This window comes from Nerophis lumbriciformis, linkage group LG11 (assembly GCF_033978685.3).
Source record: "Nerophis lumbriciformis linkage group LG11, RoL_Nlum_v2.1, whole genome shotgun sequence".
Taxonomy (NCBI): Eukaryota; Metazoa; Chordata; class Actinopteri; order Syngnathiformes; family Syngnathidae; genus Nerophis; species Nerophis lumbriciformis.
The window spans coordinates 26,033,328-26,059,537 of NC_084558.2; the positions used below are offsets into that span (position 1 = coordinate 26,033,328).

The 26,210-nt window shown below is 37.5% G+C and overlaps 1 protein-coding gene across 6 annotated transcripts in view; it reads right to left on the minus strand.

Annotated features, from left to right (window-relative positions):
* The window catches only part of csmd3b (CUB and Sushi multiple domains 3b), an 877,422-nt gene that overhangs the window by 328,289 nt on the left and 522,923 nt on the right, over positions 1-26,210 (minus strand). For 4 of the 6 annotated variants that reach the window (XM_061966990.2, XM_072914110.1, XM_061966988.2 and 1 more), the window contains one exon: positions 7,575-7,652. The exons of the other annotated variants lie outside the window; for them this stretch is intronic. In XM_061966990.2, the coding sequence (XP_061822974.1) occupies positions 7,575-7,652 (78 nt within the window). The remainder of the gene's footprint in view (positions 1-7,574; positions 7,653-26,210) is intronic. 6 annotated transcript variants of the gene reach the window in all.

Genomic DNA, 26,210 nt, shown 5'->3' on the forward strand with positions numbered 1-26,210 from the left:
AATTTCAATGTTTTTTTTATTTTGAATACTTTATTTTATTGAAATAATTAGAACGTCTTTATGTCTTTATTCCAAAATATATGTCTTTATAAGAATGTTCAACCATAGCTCAGTTTAAAAATAGATACATAAATTACTTTCAATAAATATTATAATGATTACTAGTAACAATCACAATGTGTTGACATTATTATTAATATTATTTGGGTATTTATTTACTGAGTATTTTGGTGTGCATATATAGATATATATATATAAATAAATAAAATAATAAAAAAAAAAAAAATATATATATATATATATATATATATATATATGTATATATATATATGTATATATATATATATATATATATATATGTATATATATATATATGTATATATATATATATATATATATATATATATATATATATATATATATATATATATATATATATATATATATATATATGTGTGTGTGTATGTGTGTGTGTGTGTGCGTGTGTGTGTGTGTGTGTGTGTGTGTGTGTGTGTGTGTGTGTGTGTGTGTGTGTGTGTGTGTGTGTGTGTGTGTGTGTGTACCAAAACATTTTCATATGTGAGATAAAGATTATTAACAATATATTGAAATAAGACAAAATTAGAAATTTTATGAATAAGGTGTGGGAGTAAGTATATTTCACTTCTTCCCACTCTTTTTTGGATATGAAAAACCTAATCATTATGTATTGTTTTCATTGTGAAGTATTTGTATTTACATTACTGTTATTGTTATTTTTCTTTTTAAATTTTATTTTGTTTGTTTTTAAGACGTTCAAACTACTACTACTACTTTATACATTATATTTAAAAGTATGGAATAAAATGGAAAAAAAATAAAATAGACTGTAAATTATGGACTATATATACATATATATATATATATATATATATATATATATATATATATATATATATATATATATATATATATATATATATATATATATGCGGCTTATAATACGGTGCGGCTAAATCATGGACTTTTCTTCGCTACAGCCACAACGTTTTGTGTTCCATAACGACAAAAGCAGACACATTGAAATGGTGTTATTGTTTGTGCTATGGCGGCATCTTTTGGACAAGTTTGCTCACTGTGGGTGATACGGGTTGAAAATGTTCTTCTTGATTTAATGCTTTGAACCGTAAGTAAAACCGTTCATAGCAAGTCTGCTCGAAAGGTTTCTTCATTTATCACTCCAAGCAATGTCTGTAAGTTTTACAATATAACTATAACTATTCATAATTACTAAATCGTCCCATATGTGATGTCTGCTATCGTGATGTAATAAAGATAGCGTTGTTAGCATTAGCTAATATGCTAACACATTTACAAGTGAATGTGTTAGTATCATTAACTTACAATGGCATTATTTTTGTATTGTTTCAGTTTCGTACATTCCTCAGTAGCTGCACAAAGAAGTCTGTTTAGCTGATTGAAGAGCTCACTTATGCGGCGATCAAGTCCATGATGATGACTTCTGTTTTGTTTGATCAGCTGTTTTACTGCCATGTGACAGGCACAATTTGAAAACACTTAAAGGGGAACCACACTTTTTTGGGGAATTTTGCCTATTGTTCACAATATTTATGAAAGACAAGAATACAAACATGTTTTTGTTTTTGTCCGCTTTTTAACATTTAAAAATAGGCTCGTTCTTGGTGGCTAGCAATGCAGCTAATGGGAGCAAGCAATTCTACATCTAAATCACTTTAGAAATGCATGCAAAAACCGTCAACAATACTTCATTGTTCAGTAACCCATATAGTAACCAAGCTGTAGCGACATTGTTATTGTAAGAGTGAAGAAAATTAACTCTTTTTCTAGCGTACTAACACATTGGCGTGCTACGGTATTAGCCGTAGAAGCTAACTACGGCAAGAGATAAACTAGCTTCTACGATGACACAAAACGCGTATGAGTTTGTAATGCTCAACACAATGCGATAAGACACCAATCCGTACTGACTGAAAAACATAAACAATCGTGTGTGTAAAGTATTGGCCCACATTTTATGTTTTGTTTGTACACAGCTAGCCAGACAGCGTATGCACTGTAGTTGTAATAACACGCATGATGTGCTGCGTGTATCATGATTGATATTAAAATGTGACTCACTCAATGGACAGTTGTGCGTTTTTTTCCGGGTAATTATGGGTAAGCACGCCATTTATGTCAAAATAGCTTGGCTTCAAGTTGCACTATTTACAGCTTCGATTGACTTTCACCTCACTATATCGGCTTCCGTTCGCTCCAACGTCTCACTCTTCATTCGTGGGCTTCTAGAAGCAGTAATTCAACCTCCATAAATTCAGATTAAAAAAGATAAGGTTGTGAATCCTCATCGTCTAAGTTGTTTGGTACCGAATCTGCCATGATTAGTACACACACAAGCGTGTTGTATCCAGAAGTAGGAACACACATTGTCGGACGTGCGCTGCTATGGAAACGGAAATTAATGTGCCGAAGACAAAAATAACCAATATACGGTAATTATTGTACATATTACATATTGTTATGATCGTGTCTGTTACTATATATAGATATATATATATATATATATATATATATATATATATATATATATATATATATATATATATATACATACATATATATATATATATATATATATATATATATACACACATATATATATATATATATATATATATATATATATATATATACATATATATATATATATATATATATATATACACACACATATATATATATATATATATACACACAGTAAAATGTTATTATCAAAATTAAAAGACGTGTTTTTGTCTCTCATAATGATTGTGAAGGGTAGGCAAGATTTTTTTTTAAAAAAGGCAGTTCACCTATATGGTATGTAAGTACACAAAAAAGAATGTTGGGTTAAAAAATAACCCAATTTTAACCCAACTGCTGGTTCAGAAAAGGATGAACCCCTTATTTCAGTTATTTTAACTCAACATTTTGGGTACATTTTTTCAACCCAACGTTTGCGTTTAATTATTTAACCAAAACGTTGAGTTATGATAACTTAATGTTGGGTTATTCCAAACCCAACTATTGGGTTGAATTTATTTAACACAAGTTATGCTGAGTTATGCTCACTACAATGTTGGGTTAATCCAAACCCTACTATTGGGTTGCGCAATTTAGCGCTCCTTGATTTGATTTTGTTTTGATTTGATATATTTTATTTCAAATATGCAAAAATAACAAGAGCAAGCCTGATCCAATACAGTGCTACAGCCCTAACAGCAATGATAACAAAATGAAAACAATGAAAACGAAAAAAAATAAACATAATGAGCAAAGGACTTTTTTTTTTCTTTTTACATATTTGAAAAGGAGTGAGACAAAGTTTACACTTATTTGACCCAATAGCTGGTATAGTTGGTTCCAAATCATAAAATTTTACTGCTGGTTTGTCTCCTTTCCAACTACTGATCACAATTATTTTTATTCCATTAAAATATACTCAAAAGCAAGATATGAGTAACCTTTTTTTTTTTTTTTTTTGTTACAATAATTGTCGTGTATGGTCATAGTAGTCACGGCCGGGGTAACATTTTACTGCGTGGATCGTTCCCCCAGGATGAGATTAACCTTAATACAATTCCTTTCAAGAAAAAATAACCTTTTTAACAAAAAAAAAAGCCTTTAACCAAAAAATGTGTTACTTATTGAAAAACAACCCAGAAATGGTTCATAGTTTTGAAAACCCAGAAATTGAGTTAAAATAATACCCTTATAACCCAAAAAATTGATTGCTCTTCATAAAAGTAACTCAAAAATGTAACCAAACACTCGCAACTGATGAATTGGGTTATCAAAATAACCCAGTATTTTATAGTGTGTACACATTTACTAAATATTTCTGTGTAAATAACTCATTTCACAACGTACAATATATATATGCGACTTATCGGTGGGGCTAATATATGGAAAATATTTTTTCCCTTCTAAAATTTAGTGGGTGAGGCTTATATACCGGTGTGCTCTATAGTCCGGAAAATAAGGTATATAAAACGCATGCATAATATATACCGTATTTTTCGAACTATAAGTCGCAGTTTTTTTCATAGTTTGGCCGGGGGTGTGACTTATACTCAGGAGCGACTTATGTGTGAAATTATTAACACATTACCGTAAAAAATCAAATAATATTATTTAGCTCATTCACGTAAGAGACTAGACGTATAAGATTTCATCGGATTTAGTGATTAGGAGTGACAGATTGTTTGGTAAACGTATAGCATGTTCTATATGTTATAGTTATTTGAATGACTCTTACCATAATATGTTACGTTAACATACCAGGCACTTTCTCAGCTGGTTATTTATGCGTCATATAACGCACACTTATTCAGCCTGTTGTTCACTATTCTTTATTTATTTTGAATTGCCTTTCAAATGTCTATTCTTGGTGTTGGGTTTTATCAAATAAATTTCCCCCAAAAATGTGACTTATACTCCAGTGCGACTTATAAACGTTGTTTTCCTTTTTTATTGTGCATTTTCGGCCGGTGCGACTTATACTCCGGAGCGACTTATACTCCGAAAAATACGGTATATATACATTTGTAATAGTGGAGGTATGAAGCTGAGCTATTCAATGACAGTACAGTATAACTTTCTGTAACTAGTTTGAGCACATTTTTTTCTTTCTCAAATAAATGACCCAAGCTCGGAATCCAATTAAGCAGGGGGAGAAAAACGTGTGGAAGAGCAGACTTTTGTTCTCATGCATGTGGAATCTGTCCTTGGAAGTGTGCAGGCTTCCAGCGTCCATGAAACCTAAAATGCACAAATGACTTATTGTGTGGCTGGATATTAGCAGACATTGTTCGATGCAACGCAAAAGTGATGTGATTTTCATACATTGGGTGTTCGAGCATTGAGGCTGTGTGTGCGCGTGCGTGTGTGCGTGCATGTGTGTGTATGAACAGCAATACAGAGGACTGGAAAAATAAATAGTGTGTGAAATCTCTGTGCGATTTAAGTGTTCGCTGACATCTTAGATGAGCGAAAGCTTGCTAACACGCACAAAAATAAAATAAAAAAAGCGCTCTTTTCCTCTTACTCACGCCTGATAAGTGTCTAAGTGGCATTTCCCCCGAATTAAACCATATCATTTAGCGACGACGGTCAAATGGCTTGTGAACCATTAGCACACCGCAATGTGACCATTGTGGCTGCTGTATAATCGCAGCAAAGATTGAATTAAAGCCAGAAAGTCTAATTGGAGCAGGAAGGGAAGCATCTTTAAACATATAAATTATTAATTTCAGAGCAAAGCTTTTTCATGTAAACTTCCAAATATTTTAATTTGCAGGAATTACATCACATTTCAATAACAAACGCTATGATAAAGTAATGACAAAGAAGATCAACAATGTGTCTTGCAAGCACCGATGTCGTAACTGTTAAACATTTTTAAAAACTAGACCGGGGCCGCTATTCAATAAGTCAATTAACTGAATGATAAATGAAAATTAACTTCATACATCATAATTAAATTATCCCCTCAACTCCCCCCAAAATGGATTCACTCGCTGGAATAAAAAAGACAATATAACATGCATCCATAAACGTGGACGCATGTGAAAAAGTGCAATATATTTATCTGTACAGTAATCTATTTATTTATTTATATATATTTATAAATATTTATTTATTTTATATATATATATATATATATATATATATATACAGTATATTTATATATTATTTATATATATTTATTTACTTATATATGCACCTTATTGCTTTTTTATCCTGCACTACCATGAGCTTATGTAACGAAATGTCGTTCTTATCTGTGCTGTTAAGTTCAAATTTGAATGACAATAAAAAGGAAGTCTAAGTCTAAGTAAGCTAGCCTCGATAAGCGCCGTGTGCATGCATTGTTACAGGCTGCAAGAGGCACAGCTGTCACTCTTTGCTTCAGTTTCAGCAGCTGCGGGCTTTTGTACTACATGCACGTAAACTCTAATAATGACAACCGCAAAGATGTAGTTTATTTTCAGATCCGCCAAAGCAAAAAGCGCCAGAAAAAAACTATGCTCGTTTGATACCGTCACAGGTCACGGCATTATTGTTCAGATTTTTTAAAAACCCACTGAAACTGAACTGAACAATACCGCGGTATCTACACTACCGTTATAACCATTCTTGCCAACCTTGAGACCTCTGAATTCGGGATATGGTGGGGGGGGGAGCGGGGGGTGTACATTGTAGCGTCCCGGAAGAGTTAGTGCTGCAAGGGGTTCTGGGTATTTGTTCTGTTGTGCTTATGTTGTGTTACAGTGCGGATGTTGTGTTTGTCATTCTTGTTTGGTGTGGGTTCACAGTGTGGCGCATATTTGTAACAGTCGTAAAGTTGTTTATATGGCCACCCTCAGTGTGACCTGTATGGCTGTTGACCAAGTATGCTTGCATTCATTTGTGTGTGTGTTAAAGCCGCATATATTATGTAACTGGGCCGCTACGCTGTTTGTATGGAGGAAAACCGAACGTGACGACAGGTTGTTGAAGACGTTAAAGGCATTGCCTTTAAGGTACGCCCCCAATATTATTGTCTGGGTGAAATTCGGGAGAATGGTTGCCCCGGGAGATTTTCGGGAGGGGCACTGAACTCGGGATTCTCCCGGGAAAATCGGGAGGGTTGGCAAGTATGGTTATAACCCTACTGCTAACATTACACATACTACATTTTATAAGCAATATCATGCTAGGTTGGCCCAGTTGCTTGTATATTTTATCGTCAAATAAGCTTCGAATGTCACACAAAACATCTGATTGTGAACCACCGTCTTGAACGACGTCATCGGAAGCGACAACGTATGAAATGTTGTTAGTGTGTAGAATAAATAAACACAGTCGGAATCTCTAACGTCAAATACTGTTTTGTACAAGTCAGCTAAAATGTTGGTAAACATATACCTCTTAAGTTGATCACATGTACAAAGCCCAATCGCAAATTAAGTCAAACGTTAGCAACATTAGCTTGGCGATGTGCGCTATGCTAACGCGACATGCACATTTTAACAACATCAGACTTACAGCTATCCACATGTTCAACAAAGCCTTTTTAATTGATATATTTTTACAAAGCTGGATCAGTGACGGTGCATGTCTTTGAGGGAGGAGTTTTTTTCTTTTATGATGTTATAAAAAGTCGAAACTTCAAAAGTGAGCGCTTGAGTGCCTTTTCTCTCTGAAATGGAGCAAACGTGAGAAAGTTGATCGCTTTTTCTCCTATTTTGTCCTCATAAACAGAATCTAGGGACACATAGTACTGTTCGAGCATCATTAAAAAGTCACTTTTGCATAACGGGGGACCTTTCACAGGAAAAAATGTTGTTTTTATAAAGGGAGTTTTGCATATTGTCCACATAAATTGGACTAATCCGTGGCGCAAAAGCATTGAGAAAAGACATTTTTAAGAGGCAAAAGCAGGCAAATCAAACCTTAAAAAGAGGGATAAAAAAAGCAAGGCCATCAACACACGTCAGTTCATTAGCCACAGTGACATAAAAACATGAACTCACAGATTGAAAACTTGCTGCTGGAGTCTTTGCCAGGGAACAATTTAACGCCCCGCGACTTAAAATCTACCGACCGCTTCACTGCAGAGGAGAACAAAACAGAGAGAAGAAAAAAATGAATCAGAACAGACTTTATAAAGAGGTGTGAATCATGATAAAAAAAGAAGAAGAATGGAATGGAGGGAGTGTCTTCTGCCTCACCGCTCAGAGAAGGAACATAAAAAGCAAGGCAAACACATAGACTTTTGCATATGACAAAACCTGCGAAGGACATGGAGACAATAGACGGACATGGAGGGCTGGCAAATAAATAGAAGGTGAGTGTGGCAACAACAAAAATAAAGGAGTGCGATCTCCATCCGACTCCTCGGTGTTGAACAAACAATGGAAGCTGATGAAATGGTGAAAAATTGCCTTCATTAACGAAGCAGACAGTCGTCACTTCAATAACGACCAGGCTAATTTATGGAGTGGCGACAAAGAACAGATGTGCTAATGGGCTGACATTATTGCACCACGTTCAGGGGGTTGGGGGGCTAACATACATGTGCACTTAGCCGCTATTTAATCATGCAGACTTAATTTACACCCATTCATCAAGACATGTTTTTAAATATTATAATAATATCCGATCCCGGGTGACCATACTGCTCTAGAGGCGGAGCTCTGATCACCTGTCAGTCACACATGATGCACCACCATTCATTCACATTCACATAGTAGTTTTTTAGACTGTGGTACGATGCTCGAAAGCCAAATAGAACTCACAGAAGGAAACAGGAAATACATGCCAAGTCATACTTGCCAACCTTGAGACCTCCGATTTCGGGAGGTGGGGGGTGGGGGGGGCGTGGTTGGGGCGAAGGCGTGGTTGGGGGCGTGGTTAAGAGGGGAGGAGTATATTTACAGCTAGAATTCACCAAGTCAAGTATTTCATATATATATATATATATATATATATATATATATATATATATATATATATATATATATAAGAAATACTTGACTTTCAGTGAATTCTAGCTATATATATATATATATATATATATATATATATATATATATATATATATATAAATAAGAGAAATACTTGAATTTCAGTGTTAATTTATTTACACATATACACACACTCATCTACTCATTGTTGAGTTAAGGGTTGAATTGTCCATCCTTTTTCTATTCTCTGTCACTATTTTTCGAACCATGCTGAACACCCTCTCTGATGATGCATTCTGCTTCGTCTCCTTGTTGTGTGCGCAGTTGTGCACTGCACTCTCTAAAAGCCCTAGGTGTTATTGTCACATATGCATGTACAGTAGATGGCAGTATTGTCCTGTTTAAAAGTATCACAACATTGCCGTTTACGGCAGACGAACTGCTTTACGGTAGAGGAAAACGTGAATGCTGGTGTGTGTTGTTGCCGCGCTGGGAGGACGTTAATGAAACTGTCTAACAATAAACCCACATAAGAAACCAAGAACTCGCCCTCGATCATTCTACAGTTATAACGTGTTTATATTGTGGGAAAGCGGACGTGAAAACAGGCTGTCGACACGTCACTCAGGTCCGCCTGAATTTCGGGATATTTTCGGGAGAAAATTTGTCCCGGGAGGTTTTCGGGAGAGGCGCTGAATTTCGGGAGTCTCCCGGAAAATCCGGGAGGGTTGGCAAGTATGTGCCAAGTCCACATTAAAACTGATACAAGGTGCTAACCACTGTGCTTGACATAAAAAATATATGACTATTAGGTGTTAGTATTAGTCGCAGTAGTAGCATTAGTAGTAGTATAGTAGTAAGCTGCTCAAGAACAGAATACAACCCAGATAAAGATACAGAGAAAACAAGTCTTCACACTCACAACATAAGTTATAGCCTTTAACTAGTCCACAGCATCTGCTGTTACAAATCTAAGAACGTAAGTAATATAGAAATAGGATGCTTGATTTCAGAAAATAACCCACAGAAGGAATCAGGGAGAACAAGCAATCTTACCATCAAAACTGAATAAAGGTACTAACCTTAACTAGTCCACTATTCGTGTAATTGTAATTATATGACTATTACCGGTAGTGAGTAGTAGTAGTAGTAAAATACTCGAGTGACGAAGATAACCCACAGAAAGGGGCAATAAGCAATGTTCACATTAAAACGGAAAAAACATTTCTCACCTTTAACTAGTCCACTATCCCTGCAGTTGCAATTCTATGACCATTAGTTAGAAGTAGTTGTAGTAGGATGCTTGACAACCGAAAAGAACCCACAGAGGGGTATCGGAAGAATAAGGAGCTTGAAGTTGAAAAAAAAATGTTCTGCTGTAACGTTCAACGAGTTCACTATGTCTGGTGTAGCACATCTATGACTATTAATTAGCTGGTAGGAGTAGTAGGAAGATATTCCAGTACCAAAGAGAACCCACAGAATAATACAGGGACAATAAGCAATCTTCACATTAAAACCGAAAAAAGGTTCAAACCGTTAACTCGTCCACTATTTTTGCGATTGCATGTCTACAACCATAAGTTATTAGTAGGATGCTCTGAAGAGAACCTACAGATCGATACAGGGAGAAAAAGGTGTCTTCACATTAAAGTTGAAAAACAAGTCTAAACTTGAAAGGGGAACTGCACTTTTTGGGAATTGTGCCTATTGTTCACAATCTTTATGAAAGACATGACGACGGATGCATTTCTTTTCTAATGCATTGTAACTCGTAAATAAACAAAGATAAACGTCAACTTACAACAGAGCCAAAGGGAGGTCCTATTTTTCGCCCATAAAACCCAATAAATAACCATCCAAAAACTGCAAACAATACTCTGTTTACAATTTGTGACTTGAATATACTCCTCCATGAGTCGCCACCTTAACGTGGTGGGGCAGTTTGAGTACCCAAATGATCCAAGGAGCTATGTTGTCAGGGGCTACATGCCCTTGGTAGGGTTTCCCAAGGCAAACTGGTTCAAGGTGATGGGTCGGACTAAGAGCGATTCAGTAGACTATTATGAAGAAAGGAAAATCGAGGAACCGCATCTCACTCGGGCGAGGGACACTGGGGCCCCACTCCGGAGCCAGGCCCAGTTCAGGGGTTCGTCAGCAAGCGCCTGTGGCCGGCACTTCCTCCACGGAGGAGTGACTCGGAGTTGCCGCAGACCCACCACCTGCAGGGGGATCCATGAGAGTCCCGTGCCATGTGGACTGGGTTTGAGTTTGAGTTTGAGTTTGAGTTTGAGTTTATTTCGAACATGCAAGTATACAACATGATAAATCACAATCTCCAGTTTCTCTTTTCAACATGTTCGAAAAGGAGTAGGAAGAAGCAAAGCTTATTTAATCCTACCCCTTTTCTTTTACATGACAGTTGCTAAAACTTTTGTTCACTTCCTGTTCTCAATTTATTCACAATATACTCCATAAGTAATCACAATAAAATAAGTAAATAAATAATAATTGGTGAAGTAAGTTACATTTCATATGTTGAGATAAGTAAGATTTTGTGAGTGAAAGAATGAAAGAATGGATGAGTTAAATAAATTCAGAATGTTTATCATGGTTCTTCTTCTTTGTACTTTGTAAACACTTTAAGTTTGAAGAGTTTCTTGAAGTGGATCATATTAGTACATTGTTTGATTGCTTTGCTTAATCCATTCCATAATTTAATTCCACATACTGATATACTGAAGGTCTTAAGTGTTGTACGTGCATACAAATGTTTTAAATTACATTTCTCTCTAAGATTATATTTCTCCTCTTTTTTTGAGAAGAATTGTTGTATATTCTTGGGTAGCAGGTTATAGTTTGCTTTGTGTATAATTTTAGCTGTTTGCAAATTCACTATGTCGTAGAATTTCAGAATCTTTGATTCAATAAATAAAGGATTTGTGTGTTCTCTATATCCAACATTATGTATTATTCTAACTGATCTTTTTTGTAACACCGTTAATGAATGAAGTGTACTTTTGTAATTATTTCCCCATATTTCTGCACAATAACTCAGATATGGTAACACTAGTGAGCAGTAGAGAATATGAAGTGATTTTTTGTCTAGAACATGTTTTGCTTTATTCATTATTGACGTGTTTCTTGCTACTTTATGTTGTATATTTTTTACGTGAGATTTCCAGTTCAATTTATCATCAATCATTATACCTAGAAATTTGGTTTCATTTACTCTTTCAATTTCTATTCCGTCTATTTGTATTTGTGTTTGACTTTCTCTTCTACTGTTACCAAATAGCATTATTTTAGTTTTACTGAGATTCAATGATAGTCTGTTTTTGTCAAACCATCTTTTTAATTTGTTAATTTCTTCTGTTATTATTTGTAGTATCTTCTGTGTATTCTCTCCTGAACAAAACGCTGTTGTATCATCCGCAAATAATACTAACTTTAAATCTTTTGTAACTTTACAAATGTCATTTATATATAGATTGAATAATTTAGGTCCTAGTATTGATCCCTGAGGTACACCACAGGATATATTTAGCGTTGTAGAGGTGTGTTCGCCTACCTTCACGTATTGTTTCCTGTTCATTAGATAACTTCTTATCCAGTATAAGACTAACCCTCTGATGCCATATCGTTCTAGTTTTTTGATTAAAATATTGTGATTAATTGTGTCAAATGCTTTAGTTAGATCCATAAAAACTGCTGCCGCGCATTTTTTATTATCTATAGCATTGGTAATTTCTTCTGTAATTTCAATTAAAGCCATCGAAGTTGAAACATTAGCTCTGTATCCATATTGATTTTCTTCGAGTATTCTATTTTTATTTATGAAACTCTCTAATCTGTTATTGAACAGTTTTTCAATGATTTTAGAAAATTGTGGAAGTAAGGAAACAGGTCTATAGTTTGTAAATTGATGTTTGTCGCCAGTCTTGTAAATTGGTGCAACTTTAGCTATTTTCATTTTGTTTGGAAATGTACCTGTTTGAAATGATAGGTTACTAATATACATTAATGGTCCTGAGATCTCTTCAATAACCTTTTTTATCGTTTCCATATCAATTTCATTACAATCAGTTGAAGTCTTGGATTTACATTTTTTCACGATTGTAACTATTTCCTCCTGTGTCACATTACTGAGGAACATGGAGTTGGGATTTCGCTCTATGGTATCATTATAGTCCTCAATTGAAACTGGGTCTGGAATCCTTTCTTCCAATTTTGGTCCAATATTTACAAAATAATTATTGAAGCTTTCAACTACTTCCTTTATGTTGTCATTTTTTTTATTTCCGTCTAAGAAGTATTGAGGGTAGTCCCTCTTAGTGCCATTTTTAATAATGCTATTGAGGATGCCCCATGTTGCTCTCATATTAGTTTTGTTCTTGTCCAATAATTCACTGTAATATTCTTTTCTACATAATCGTAGTATGTATGTTAACTTGTTTTTATACTTTTTGTACTTAATTTCTGCCTCTGTAGTTCTTTGTGCTATAAATTTCCTATATAGTGTATTCTTCTTCTTACAAGCATTTTTAATCCTTTTGTCATCCATGGTTGATTATTCTTTCTCTGCTTATTACTGAGTTGTATCCATGGACAATGTTTGTTATAAAGTATTATGAACTTGTTTAAGAAATGTTCATATGCTTCATCAACCTCATTTTCATTGTACACATTGTCCCAATCTTGCTTTTGTAGCTCAATTTTGAAAGCAATCATCCTCTTCTCTGTGCACAGTCTTCGAAATGTCCTTTTGTCTTCCATATTCTTCTTGTAGTTTCCATCATATATTATAAAAACTGGCAGATGATCACTAACATCGGTTATAAGTAGACCACTTGTAGTGTTATTATCAAAATCATTGGTAAAAATATTATCAATAAGCGTGGCACAGTGTCCTGTAATTCTGCTTGGCTTTGTGATTTTAGGATATAAACTGATGCTGTACATTGTATCAATGAAGTCATCAATAGACTTTTGCTTGTTAGGGTTCAATAAGTCAATATTAAAGTCACCACATAGGAAAATTATTCTTTGCCCATTGTCCATGTAAGTAGCCTTGATCCATTCTTCAAATGTTTCTATACTTGACTTAGGTGATCTATATATACAACTGATGAATATGTTTTTGCTTTTTTCCTGACATATTTCAATTGTTATACATTCTAAAATATTATCTATAGCAAATGACATGTTTTTTACCACTTTGTAGTTCAGGTTCTTCATCACGTACACAGCTACTCCTCCTCCATTTTTGTTGTTTCTGTTGATGTAGTTTAGTTCATATCCATCCAGATCAAAATCTATTCCTTTTTTATCATCAATCCATGTTTCCGTGACAGCAATGACTTTGAAGGGTTCGTTGATGTGTTCCAAAAAGTTCTTAATATTGTTGTAGTTTGCATACAAGCTTCTGCTATTAAAATGAATAATTGACAATTTGTTATCACATTTAATGTTGCTGTTATATTGATCATCTGTATAATAAAAACAATTATTACTGAAGTGGGAGAAAAAATTTGTATCTGGATCTATATCATTTTCCAAATCCTGGTTTTTATGATCTTTGTTGCAGAAATTTTTTAGTTCCATGTTTTCTTGTTCAACAATCTTTGATGTTGTTTCAATAATCTCTATAAGTGTAGGTGGATGCAATCCTGAATCTAGGTCCTCTTGTTTAGTCGTTCCTTGGAACATAGTAGTGTTGATGCTGAATTTAGGTGCTTGTTTTCTGTCAGAGTTCATTATCATCGTTGTTGTGGAAGCTGTGTAAACTTTAAAAATTGTCCAGGTCCTTGATGTCTTGGACAGCAAGTACTCTTGCTTCTGGACCTCCATTCAGCTTGATGTAGATTTTACAGTTGGCGCTCCAAGTTCCCTGGATTTTTCCCTGCTTTCTCAAGTCGCGTGCTTTCTTGGCAATTCCAGCATTACGTTTTGTGAGATGCTCATTCATGTACACATTTGTTCCCTTCAGCTTCTTTCCCTGTCTCAGCAATGCCATTTTAGATTTTCTGTTTACAAGTTTCACGAGCACGACTGGAGTGGCGTTGTTGTTTCTTCCGTTCAGTGGGATGCATGTTTCGATGGTATTAATGTCAATTTCAATTTCTTTTGATTGCAGAAAGTTGACCACTTGCTGTTCTGCTGAGACCATATCCATTTCATCTGGTTCACCTTCATTATTCACAGCTTTCGCATAGGATCTTGGTTTAATTCGGTGCCCTGTCACGATGATATCATTCATCCGTTTATCCTGATCCATTCCATCTATGATATTCTTCAGCATGTTGTTGTCTTCTTGAAGGATCTTTATTTGTTTGCCCATTTCAGTGGCTTCATTATTTCTGATGGTTTTGTGAGATTGCAGACTTTCTATACATTGCTGCAGACTTTTCACATCTTGTCTGTGTTCTTCTTTCATTTCTTTCATTTCTTCTTTCCATCCCTCCATCATGTACTTCCATTCTTCTTTCATTTCTTCTTTAAAATCATGGAGTATTTTTTGTATCCATTCTTGCATCCCATCATGTCCTGTGTCCAGCCTCAAATCTTGTTCAGTCTTTCCTCTACCTTTTTTCATCGCGGCAGTCGATGACGTCAGTGCCTCTTATGTCTTAGCGGCAGTTACTTCTTTAGCAACTTGCGGTACTTTTCACTTGTTTTTTCAACAATTTCGTACCTTGCGCCGTTCAGAGATCAATTTTGGGTGTCAGCCTGTCAACTTATATCACTCTGCGACGTCGGAATCACTTTAAAACAGCTGTAAACTCGCCGTAGCTTTCGGTTGCCAGGCAACCGCTTTGAACTGCGGCAAGGCGCCGTTGGCTTGAGGCTAACGGCTCTTCCAACTCGCCTTATTTCAGCGTTTCTGTGCCTCTCAACTGACCAATATCAGATCGAAGATGCCAGGTGACTCTCCTGTGGCTGTGATCACAAATCAGTGGTCAAAATCTTCAGATTTAACAAAAACTCCGGTAGCAGAATCGGAGCCTTTTTCTTTTGCGTCCTTTCTCATTGACAGGAAGTGGGTAGCAGTCGAAGGCGAATGCCTCGACGACCCGATCCTCGCTTGCCAAATCTGGTTGTCGGGACATGGAATGTCACCTCTCTGGCGGGGAAGGAGCCTGAGCTTGTGCATGAGGTCGAGAGATACCGTCTCGATATAGTCGGGCTCACCTCAATGCACAGCATAGCTCTGGAACCAAACTCCTTGACAGGGGTTGGACTTTACTATATGCTGGAGTTTCCGCGGGGAATAGGCAGCGAGCAGGTGTGGGCTTTTTATTAGCTCCCCGGCTTGGCGCCTGTGTGTTGGAGTCATCCCTGGTGAACAAGAGAGTTATTCCTCTACACCTTCGGGTCAGGTGGACGGGCTCTGACTGTTGTTTGCGCGTATGCGCCAAATGGCAGAACGGCCTTCTTGGGGACCCTAGAGGGAGTGCTGCAGCGTGTCCCCCGGGGACTCCATCGTTCTACTGGGTGACTTCAACGCCCATGTTGGCAGCGACAGCATAACCTGGAGGGGCGTGATTGGGAGGAACGGCCTCCACGATTTGAACCAGAGTGGTGTTCTGTTATTGGACTTCTGTGCTAGCCACAGTTTGTCCATAACAAACACCATGTTCAAATATAAGTATGCCCACAAATGCTTGTGGCGCCAGGACACACTAGGTCGCAGGTCGATGATCGACTTTGTAGTCGTTTCATCAGATATGCGACTGCATGTCCTGGACACTCGGGTGAAGAGAGGAGCTGAGCTGTCAACTGATCACCACCTGGTGGTGAGTTTGATCAGGCGGTGGGGAGGATGCCGGACATACCCGGCAGGCCCAAACGGGGTAAGTCTATTCCAAGGTGCTGGAGAGGAGAGTTCAGCCGTTAGTCGAGCCTCGGATTCAGGAGGAACAATGTAGTTTTTGTCCTGGTCGTGGAACACAGGGACAGATTTATACCCTCGCTAGGGTTCTGGAGTGGGCATGGGAGTTTGCTCTACCAGTCCACATGTGTTTTGTGGATTTGGAAAAGACCTTCGATCATGTCCCTCCCGGTAGCCTGTGGGGGGTGCTCCAGGAGTACGGGATCCAGGGTCCTTTGCTATGGGCCATATGTTCCCTGTACAGGCGGAGCAGGAGTCTGGTTCGCATTGTTCCCAGTAGACGTTGGACTCTGCCAGGGCTGCCCTTTGTCACCGGTCCTGTTCATTATCTTTATGGACATAATTTCTAGGCGCAGTCAGGGTGTGGATGGTTTCCAGTTTGGTGGCTAGAGGATCGCATCCTTGCGTTTTGCAGATGATATGGTCCTGTTGGCTTCATCGGGATGGGACCTTCAGCATTCACTGGGGCGGTTTGCAGCCGAGTGTGAAGCTGCTGGGATGAGGATCAGCACCTCTAAATCTGAGGCCATGGTTCTCAGTCGGAAAAGGGTGGACTGCACTCCTCGGGTCGGGAGTGAAGTTCGGCCTCAAGTGGAAGAGTTCAAGTATCTCGGGGTCTTGTTCACGAGTGAGTGAAGACTAGAACGCGAGATTGACAGACGGATTGGTGCGGCATCTGCAGTAATGCACCGTTCTGTTGTGGTGAAGAAGGAGCTGAGCCAGAAGGCGAAGCTCTCGATTTACAGGTCGGTCTATGTTCCTAGCCTCACCTATGGTTATGAACTTTGGGTAATGTAATGACCGAAAGGACAAGGTCACAAATACAAGCAGGAGAAATTAGTTTCCTTCCTTCACCACTATGTCTGATGTTGCAAATCGGTATTAGTTAGTAAAACAAATATAAGATGCTTGAGTACCGAAGAGAACCTACGGAGGGATACAGGAAGAATAAGGAGTATTCACATTAACATTGAAAACAATGTTCTAACCCTTAACTAGTCCACTGCGTCTGATGTTGCAATTCAGTATTAGTCAGTAATGTAGAGATACAATGCTTGAGTACCAAACAGAGCACACAGAAGTACAAAGTGTTCCATCTGAGATTTTTAAGTACCTTTGACTACATTGAGATTCGAGTACCGTTTGAAGTTTCCATGTAAAAATGACATACGTTTTAGAATGTATGAAGTGTTTCCAGATAATATGGAGTGTTTATAAGTGTTTGTGTGTGTGTGTGAGTGTGTGTGTGTGTGTGTGTGTGTGTGTGTGTGTGTGTGTGTGTGTGTGTGTGTGTGTGTGTGTGTGTGTGTGTGTGTGTGTGTGTGTGTGTGAAAGCTGTGTGGAGGGCTCATAAAGACTTTAACGGCATATATTTCTAAAAATCACAAAACAAATAGCGTCCATACTTTGCAAACATCAATTAACTAGGAGGCAACACTGTATACTGTCTTCACATTAAAACAGAAAAAAAGACATCAAATGGAATATATTATTTAATATGTTATTGAATTTTAGATACATTAAAATACTATATCAGTAGAAAAGTTGCTCTCTTTTTTTCTTAAAATGGTCTTTTGACATATCAAAAAAAAACACTACGGCCTATTATTCCTACAAAGTTATAGTTGGGAGGTGTAATTACATAATTAATTTTCACAACATTCACCAACAAAAATAAAATAAATCCATGTGAGTTTCATTGTTTATGAACCACAGTGTGAATTGTGGCTCAATGAGTTATCAAACAAAATAACTGTATATTAACAATACTGTCAAATGACACTTGATAACTGTGTTTTTGTTTTACGAAGATAGTTAGTCAGGACCTAATTGAATGATATGTTTTGTAAATTGCCGCCCTGCTATTATTAGCACAGCGTTTTAATGCTTACAATAAAATCTGCATGTTTGAGGCATCAAGCCAATGACGTTGTGTGATATTATCATGACTTATTAGTATACCAATAAATATGTATAACACTACACATTCATCGCCTAGCTGAAATCTGTATCGACAATAAAAAGTTGAAAAAAAATTCCACGCGCTGTCTGCTTGAGTGAATATAGCGCTGTATGAAACGCTGGTTAGCATGCGTGTTAAAAGCAGCGTGAATATGCATCAAAGCTAAACATCCCCTTGGTGACACGCTAACTGCTGCTACGCTAACAACAGATGGAAGGCCAGCTGCATCACACTCATAACCCTAAATCCTTTGTTTAAATAGAGCAAATGTCACGTATGTAAAGAGACTGTTTTGCATATTTACAAAGAAGCAGGTCTAATATTAGTGGAATGCTTCTTAAGTAAAAATGTAGGTGAACTTTGACTAGCGTTTGCAGTAGGGCCTTAAAAACAGAAGCACTCACATGTCTTATAGAGGGTCTTTGACTAGCTTTTTGCAGTTAGTTCTTAAAAAAAAACAACACCAGGGGACTAATGTTTTTGCAAGTTCACTCAAGACAGTTCTCTCTTGTCTTGTTTTAAATGTATTTTTAAAAGGACCTAATGTTGCCAGCATTCCTGATGAAAAGCAATCCAAAAACTAAATTACATTTCAAATGTACATTTTCAATATCAAAATAAATATTATATCCAATAAGTCAATGGTAACAAATACCATGTGACTAAAAGAATAATTTTACAATTTACCAACCAAATAGTAACTGACATTTGTTTTGAATGAATTCATTTTTGGTGATGGAGGGGATGTGTAAGTTGGAAGTGAGTTCAACAAACGGCATGCTCGTGGTATGTTGGAAGACTGATGTATATGCCTGCGAGACCTGGGGATGAATACGCAGTATGTATGTGCTGTAGTGAACAATTTTGTTGTCCGGGTACTTAAGTGAAATCTCGGTAGGATAGCACAAAGCTCCAAGGATGGTTTAAAAAATAAATGTCTATAGAAGGTGCAGAGAGTTCCTTCATCCCGTCTCAGGTCCAATGGGTAGATACAAGCTTTGATTGGGTCTTCAATACGCAAAAGACAAAGTGCTTTTCTCTGAAGTCTGCTGAGAAGACTGAGTGCAGTGGTACTTGCTCCACTCCAGATTGGTGAAGCAATTTCCACAAGAGGTCTTACTGTATGTTGGCCTTGCAGATGGTAATGCTGGCCTTGGAGGGGAGCAGATGCCTACACCGGTTAAGTATATAAAGTCGCTTGGCAGTCTTCTTAGTAAGACTTGTGATATACGGTGTCCAGGTACGAGTGTTAGTGATGGTTACACCAAGCACAGTGATACTCTTGGGGGACGAGAGCTGCTTATCCATGATGTAGATCAAGGTATGTGTCTCTCCACCTTTTCCGCTGATAATTTTCTCCGTCTTGCTGGTGTTGAAAGTATTGAAAGTAATACACCAGTCAGAAGCCCACTTCTCAATAGCATGTAAGTCTTGTAGCAAACTATTTGTACAAACTATGCCATTTGCAGGATTTTTGATGACTGGTTGAAGGGTGTAATCATTAGCAAAAAGATGAAAGTTGTTGAGATTGGAGGCAAGATCATCTATGAACATGAGGAACAATAGAGGACCATGGACAATACCTTGTGGTAAATCAGCAGTTAACGCCTTAGTTGGAAATAAAACCATCTCAGACTAATGCCTGCTGCTGTCAGTTAAAAATGAGGATAACCAGTTAAATGTATGACTACAGATTCCAAAGCAGGTGATCTTGGCCAATAGTCCACATTGCCAAACGTGGTCAAAAGTTTTCTTGATATCTAGTGTATGACTCTTACTTCTTGTTGGATATCCAGACCATAATTCCACCATTGAGTGGTGTAGAATGGCAGATCAACACTAGACACGTTGATGAGAAGGTTGTTGTTGTCCAGATGTTTACAGATGTGGTCACTGATAATGCTTTCCAAAACCTTCGAAATGATTGGTAAGAGAGAAATGGATTGGTAGTTTGATGTGTCTTGTTTGTTTTCCTTCGTAGGCACTGCGACAACATGAGCCCTTTTCCATTCTGTTGATACTGTGATGCTAGTAAGGCATATGTTAAAAAGTTTGGAAAGCATAGGGGAAAGCTCTGGAGAACAGCTCATCAAGACTATGGTTGAGATGCCATCTGCGCCACTTGCTTTTTATGTATCAATATTGCAAAGTTTATTGATGACAATCTCGGTCCAGAACTTGAGGCATAAGATATTCACTCTGGTGTCTTAGGTTGCAGTGTCAGTGGAGCCTTCTCTCTGTCATTGAGAATGGCGTTCACAACAAAAGTATTGTTTAGAAGCTTTGTATTTTCTCTATGTACATTCGCGACTTGGCCGCAGGGGATTCTTAAAAAAGGCAGTACTCTGTCATTTAAATAATTTTGACAAGCATTTGTTCAGCAGATTCCTAAAAACAGCTAAGCATTCTTGTCCCATGAAGGATCTTTGACAAAAAGTTTTTTGGTTGTGCTGTATGTCCCTAAAAACATATGGCTTCTGTCACATAAAGGATTTTTGACTACCGTGTTTGCAGTAGGCCCTTAAAAACAGCAGCACTCTCTTGTCTTATAGAGGATTTTGACTAGCAATGTGCAGTTGATTCTTAAAAACAGCAACACCAGGGTGCTTCTGTCGTACAAAGGCTCTATGGATCATGATTTAGCAGTGGGTCTTAAAAACAGCAGTTTTCTCCTGTCTAATAGAATATCTTTGACTAGTTTATTGCTGTTGTTTTTTAAAAACAGCAACTCCGGGGCACTTTTGTAATATAGAAGTTCTTTGGGTAATGTTTTTTTTGCAAAGGTTCCTTAAAAACAGCAGTTCTCTTCTATCTTATAGAGAATCTTTGACTAGCAATTAGCAGTCAGTTCCTAAAAACAGCAATGGCAGGGCGTTTCTGTCATATGAAGGATCTTTGGATTATGTTTTTTGCAGAGAGTCCTTAAACACACCAGTTCTCTTCTGTTTTACAGAAAAGCTTTGATTAGTAATTTGCAGTTGGTTCTTGAAAACAGCAACACCAAGACACTTCTGTCATATAGAGCTTTTTTGGATATTTTTTTTGTAGTGGTCCTTAAAAACAGCACCTCTGTCCTGTCTTATAGAGGATCTTTGACAAGCATTCGTTTAGCAAATTCCTAAAAACAACTAAGCGTTCTTGTCACATAAAGGACTTCATGAACTAGGCCTTGTTTTCCCTCTACTGCATGTCACATAAAGGATATTTACCTAGCGTGTTTGCAGTAGGTTCTTAAAAAGAGCAGGTTGTTCTTGTCATATTGAGGATCTTTGACTGTAGCTACTATAAGCACACATATTGTATAAGTAAATGTTATTTTTTTTAGACACAACCACTGAGTTTAAAAGTACAATAGTGATGCAAATGTGAGTAGTATGCATGTTTTTTAGATACCAATTAAATTGGCAGGGGTGCATCTCGTCTTGGCTGTCAGAGTTGTATCCGTCCACTTTTTGATGATCTGTCTTACAAGCCCAAACCAGCAATCAGTGCACATTAACTCAGCCGCGCACCTTCCTGCACACTTTCCATTAAGCAAACGGACGAGCCGGATGACAACGGCGGAATGCACGCTTCCCCAAAATAATATAGAGGATGCTAAAGGGCTAGTTTGTAGATTTATGAGCTCATATGAACTTCCCCTGGAGGTTTTTCTTTCCCTGACTAACGAGCCCAAACTGTGGATTTATGTCCAGAGAAATAAGTTAATTGCAAAGCGCACACAGGAGCCATGCATGATGCAACAACTTGATCATGCAAGATGGGAGTCATATCACACTCTGTACGCGCCATTCGTCAGTACCGAACATGGCCGCCTCCCTCCCTTCAGGGCGTCTCAGACTTGAATAATGTTTTCTGTAGTGATACTTGGCAACTGACTGACTGATGTAGTGGTCGGTTGCCATGGCGGCGGCTGACAGATAGTGCCGTCGCTTGTTCATTAAGAGCCAATCACAGCCCCGCAGACACAGAAAGTCATGAATAGGTAATGTGCAGGGATGGCGATGATGATGGAGGCGCCGTATTGGCAGGTTCCGCCTTCGGGTAGGAAACAAATTACACACGCACACACGCACTGTGATGTGTTTACAGATAAGCACAAGCTATATGTTATGTATTAAGAGTTCCTTTTTATGTTTATTAAGTTCAATCATTTCATCATATTTTCCTAAATACACAATACAAAGGGTCATCTCCCCTAAAATATAAGACAGTTATGGTATTACAATGCAAAGGAGTGACAGTAAACAGTGAATAAGATAAAATTAGTTACAATGTTACGTCAAAAGTGTGTTAAAAAAAATAAAAAATAAAAATTGTATATATATCATACGATTAAAAAAGTAAAATAAGTCTAGTTTTTGAAGAGTGAACATCATAAAAGTTGCTTACCAGGTAGAAATATAAAATATTTGCGAAAATATTTTTTTGATTAATATACGAGGCACATATTTCATCCGGATTTCATACTTTAGATACTGTTATAATTTATTAATCTATTTTCACTATTTTATTTAAAATTATTTGTCTTATTTGAATACCATTTAATTTAAAAAACATAGCATTTTGGGCGGTTGTGTAAAAAAGTACAAACTATCTTATAAGGCAATCTACTTTGCTTTGGTTTGGTTTACATTTATATTGAACATGTATGCAATTACAAGTGAGTTTAAATATATACATTTACAACAAGCGCTATTAGTTAATTAGGTCATCAGAGACAACAATCTTAACGTCATTGGTCTCAGCGAAACCTGGCTAAGATCACGATGCATGTCCTCCTAACTATACGAGTGCACATATTGCCCATCCCCTTAAAATGGGTGCAGGGGTCACACTAATATCCAAGGAAAACCTTAACCTTACCCCTAACATAAGTAATGAATATAAATCATTTGATATGCTTACTATGAGGTCTGTCACAACGCTACCTCTCTATCTGGCTGTTATCTATCGCTCCCCTGGGCCCTATTCTGACTTTATCAGTGCATGTTCAGAGTTTGTCACTGATCTAGTGATGCACCCAAGTAATATAATTATAATGGGGGATTTAAATATCCATATGAATACACCAACAGACCCTCCGCGCGTGGCACTCCAGACTATAATCAATAGCCGTGGTCTTACACAAATAATAAATTAATCCACGCATCGTAAAGGTAATATGATAGACATAGTCCTTGTTCGGGGTGTTACCACCTCCAAAATTATGGTACTCCTGTATACTAAAGTAATGTCTGATCATTACCTTATAAAATTTGAAGTTCTGACTCATTGTCAACAAGCTACTAATAACCACTGCTTAAGCAGCCGCAACATTAATGCTGTCACAACTACGACTCTTGCTGACCTACTGCTTTTGGTAATGGCACCATTCACAAATTATGTGGGCTCTATCGATAACCTCACTAACAACTTTAACAATGCCCTGCGCAACGCCATTGATGGTATAGCTCCGCTAAAGCTAATAAAGGCCTCTAAAAGGCGTACCCCGGGTTTACAGAAGAAACCAGAGCTCTTAAACTATCATGTAAAGAGCTGGAACGCAAGTGGCGTGCGACTAAACTTGAGGTTTTCCATCAAGCATGGAGTGATAGTTTAATAACTTATAAATGCACGCTTACCTTACCTAAAACTAATTACTACTCCAACCTCATCTGCCTCAATAAAAACAATCCTACATATTTGTTCTGTACAGTAGCATCTCTAACCCAACAAGGGACTCCCCCCAGTAGCTCCACTCACAGATAACGCGTCAAGGCTCCAACTAGATTCTATTAACGCAGACACGAATGTACGTACGCCGGATATTGCCCTCCAAAATAATCTCTCTTTTTGAAGCAATAACATTAGAGGAACTCCTGCAACTTGTAAATGGGACAAAACAAATAACATGTTTACTTGACACACTTCCTGGGAAACTTATCAAGGAGCTGTTTGTAATATTAGGACCATCAGTGCTAAATATTATTAACTTATCACTTTCCTCTGGCACTGTTCCCCTACCATTCAAAAAGGTATGGTAGGGGAACATAAAGGACTTCATGCAGTGAAGTCCTTTATGTTCATCCTCTGCTCAAAACCTAACCTCGATTCTGACCTCATGGTAAACTACCGGCCAGTGTCACACCTTCCCTTTATCTCAAAAATCATTGAAAAAATGGTTGCACAGCAGCTAAATGAACACTTACCGTCCAACAATCTCTGTGAACCCTTTCAGTCCGGTTTCAGGGCAAATCACTCTACGGAGACAGCCCTCGCAAAAATGACTAACGATCTATTGCTAACTACGGATGCTGGTGAGTCATCCATGTTGCTGCTACTTGATCTTAGCGCTGCTTTCGATACCGTCGATCATATCATTATATTAGAACGTATCAAAACACATATTGGTATGTCAGACTTAGCCTTTTCTTGGTTTAACTCCTATCTTACTGACAAGATGCAGTGTGTCTCCCATAACAATGTGACCTCGGAGTATGTTAAGGTAACATGCAAAGTTCCACATGGTTTGGTTCTTGGCCCTGCACTCTTCAGCATCTACATGCTGCCACTAGGTGACATCATACTAAAATACGGTGTTAGCTTTCACTGTTATGCTGATGACACCCAACTCTACATGCCCCTAAAGCTAACCAACACGCCAGATTGTAGTCACTTGAAGGCATGTCTTAATGAAATTAAACAATGGATGGCCAGCAACTTTTTTCATCTTAACGTCAAGAAAACGGAAATGCTGATTATCGGTCCTGCTAGACACCAGCACCTATTTAATAATACCACCTTAACTTTTGACAACCAAACAATTACGCAAAGCGACTCGGTAAAGAATCTGGGTATTATCTTCGACCCAAATCTCTCATTTGAGTCACACATTAGGAGTGTTACTAAAACAGCCTTCTTTCATCTCTGTAATATCGCAAAAATGTGTCCCATTTTGTCCACGACCGATGCTGAGATCATTATTCATGCGTTTGTTACGTCTCGTCTGAATTACTGTAACGTATCATTTGCGGGTCTCCCTATGTCTAGCATTAAAAGATTACAGTTGGTACAAAATGTGGCTGCTAGTCTTTTGACAGGAACCAGAAAGTTTGATCATATTACGCCTATACTGTATACTTTATATACCTATATACATATATACCTATATATATATATATATATATATATATACCTATACTGGCTCACCTGCACTGGCTTCCTGTGCACTTAAGATGCAACTGTACTACTTACGTATAATATACTAAACGGTCTAGCTCCATCCTATCTTGCTGATTGTATTGTACCATATGTCCTGGCCAGAAATCTGCATTCAAAGAACTCTGGCTTATTAGTGATTCCCAGAGCCCAAAAAATATAGAGTGTTTTCTATTCGGGCTCCAGTACTCTGGTATGCCCTCCCGGTAACAGTTAGAGATGCTACCTCAGTAGAAGCATTTAAGTCCCATCTTAAAAGTAATTTGTATACTATAACCTTTAAACAGACCCCAGGGGGTTCCCACATATGCGTTCCCTTCCAGGGTTTCTCGTTGTTCCCATTGGGTTGCCCTGATGTGGGATCTGAGACATTTGTGATTAAGGGCTATATAAGTAAACTTTGATTGATTGATTGATTGATTGATGGTTGACTGTTCTTAATATTCTACAAAATGTATATAGAGTATTGTTGGCGCTTTTTGGATGGTTGTCTATTGCAGTTTATGGGTGGAATAGAGGACCTCCCATTGACTCCGTTGTAAGTTGACTTTTATTAATTGTTTACAAGTTACAATCTGTCATCATGTCTTTCATAATGATTGTGAACGATAGGCACCATTCCAAAAAAGTGCAGTTCCCCTTTAATGTC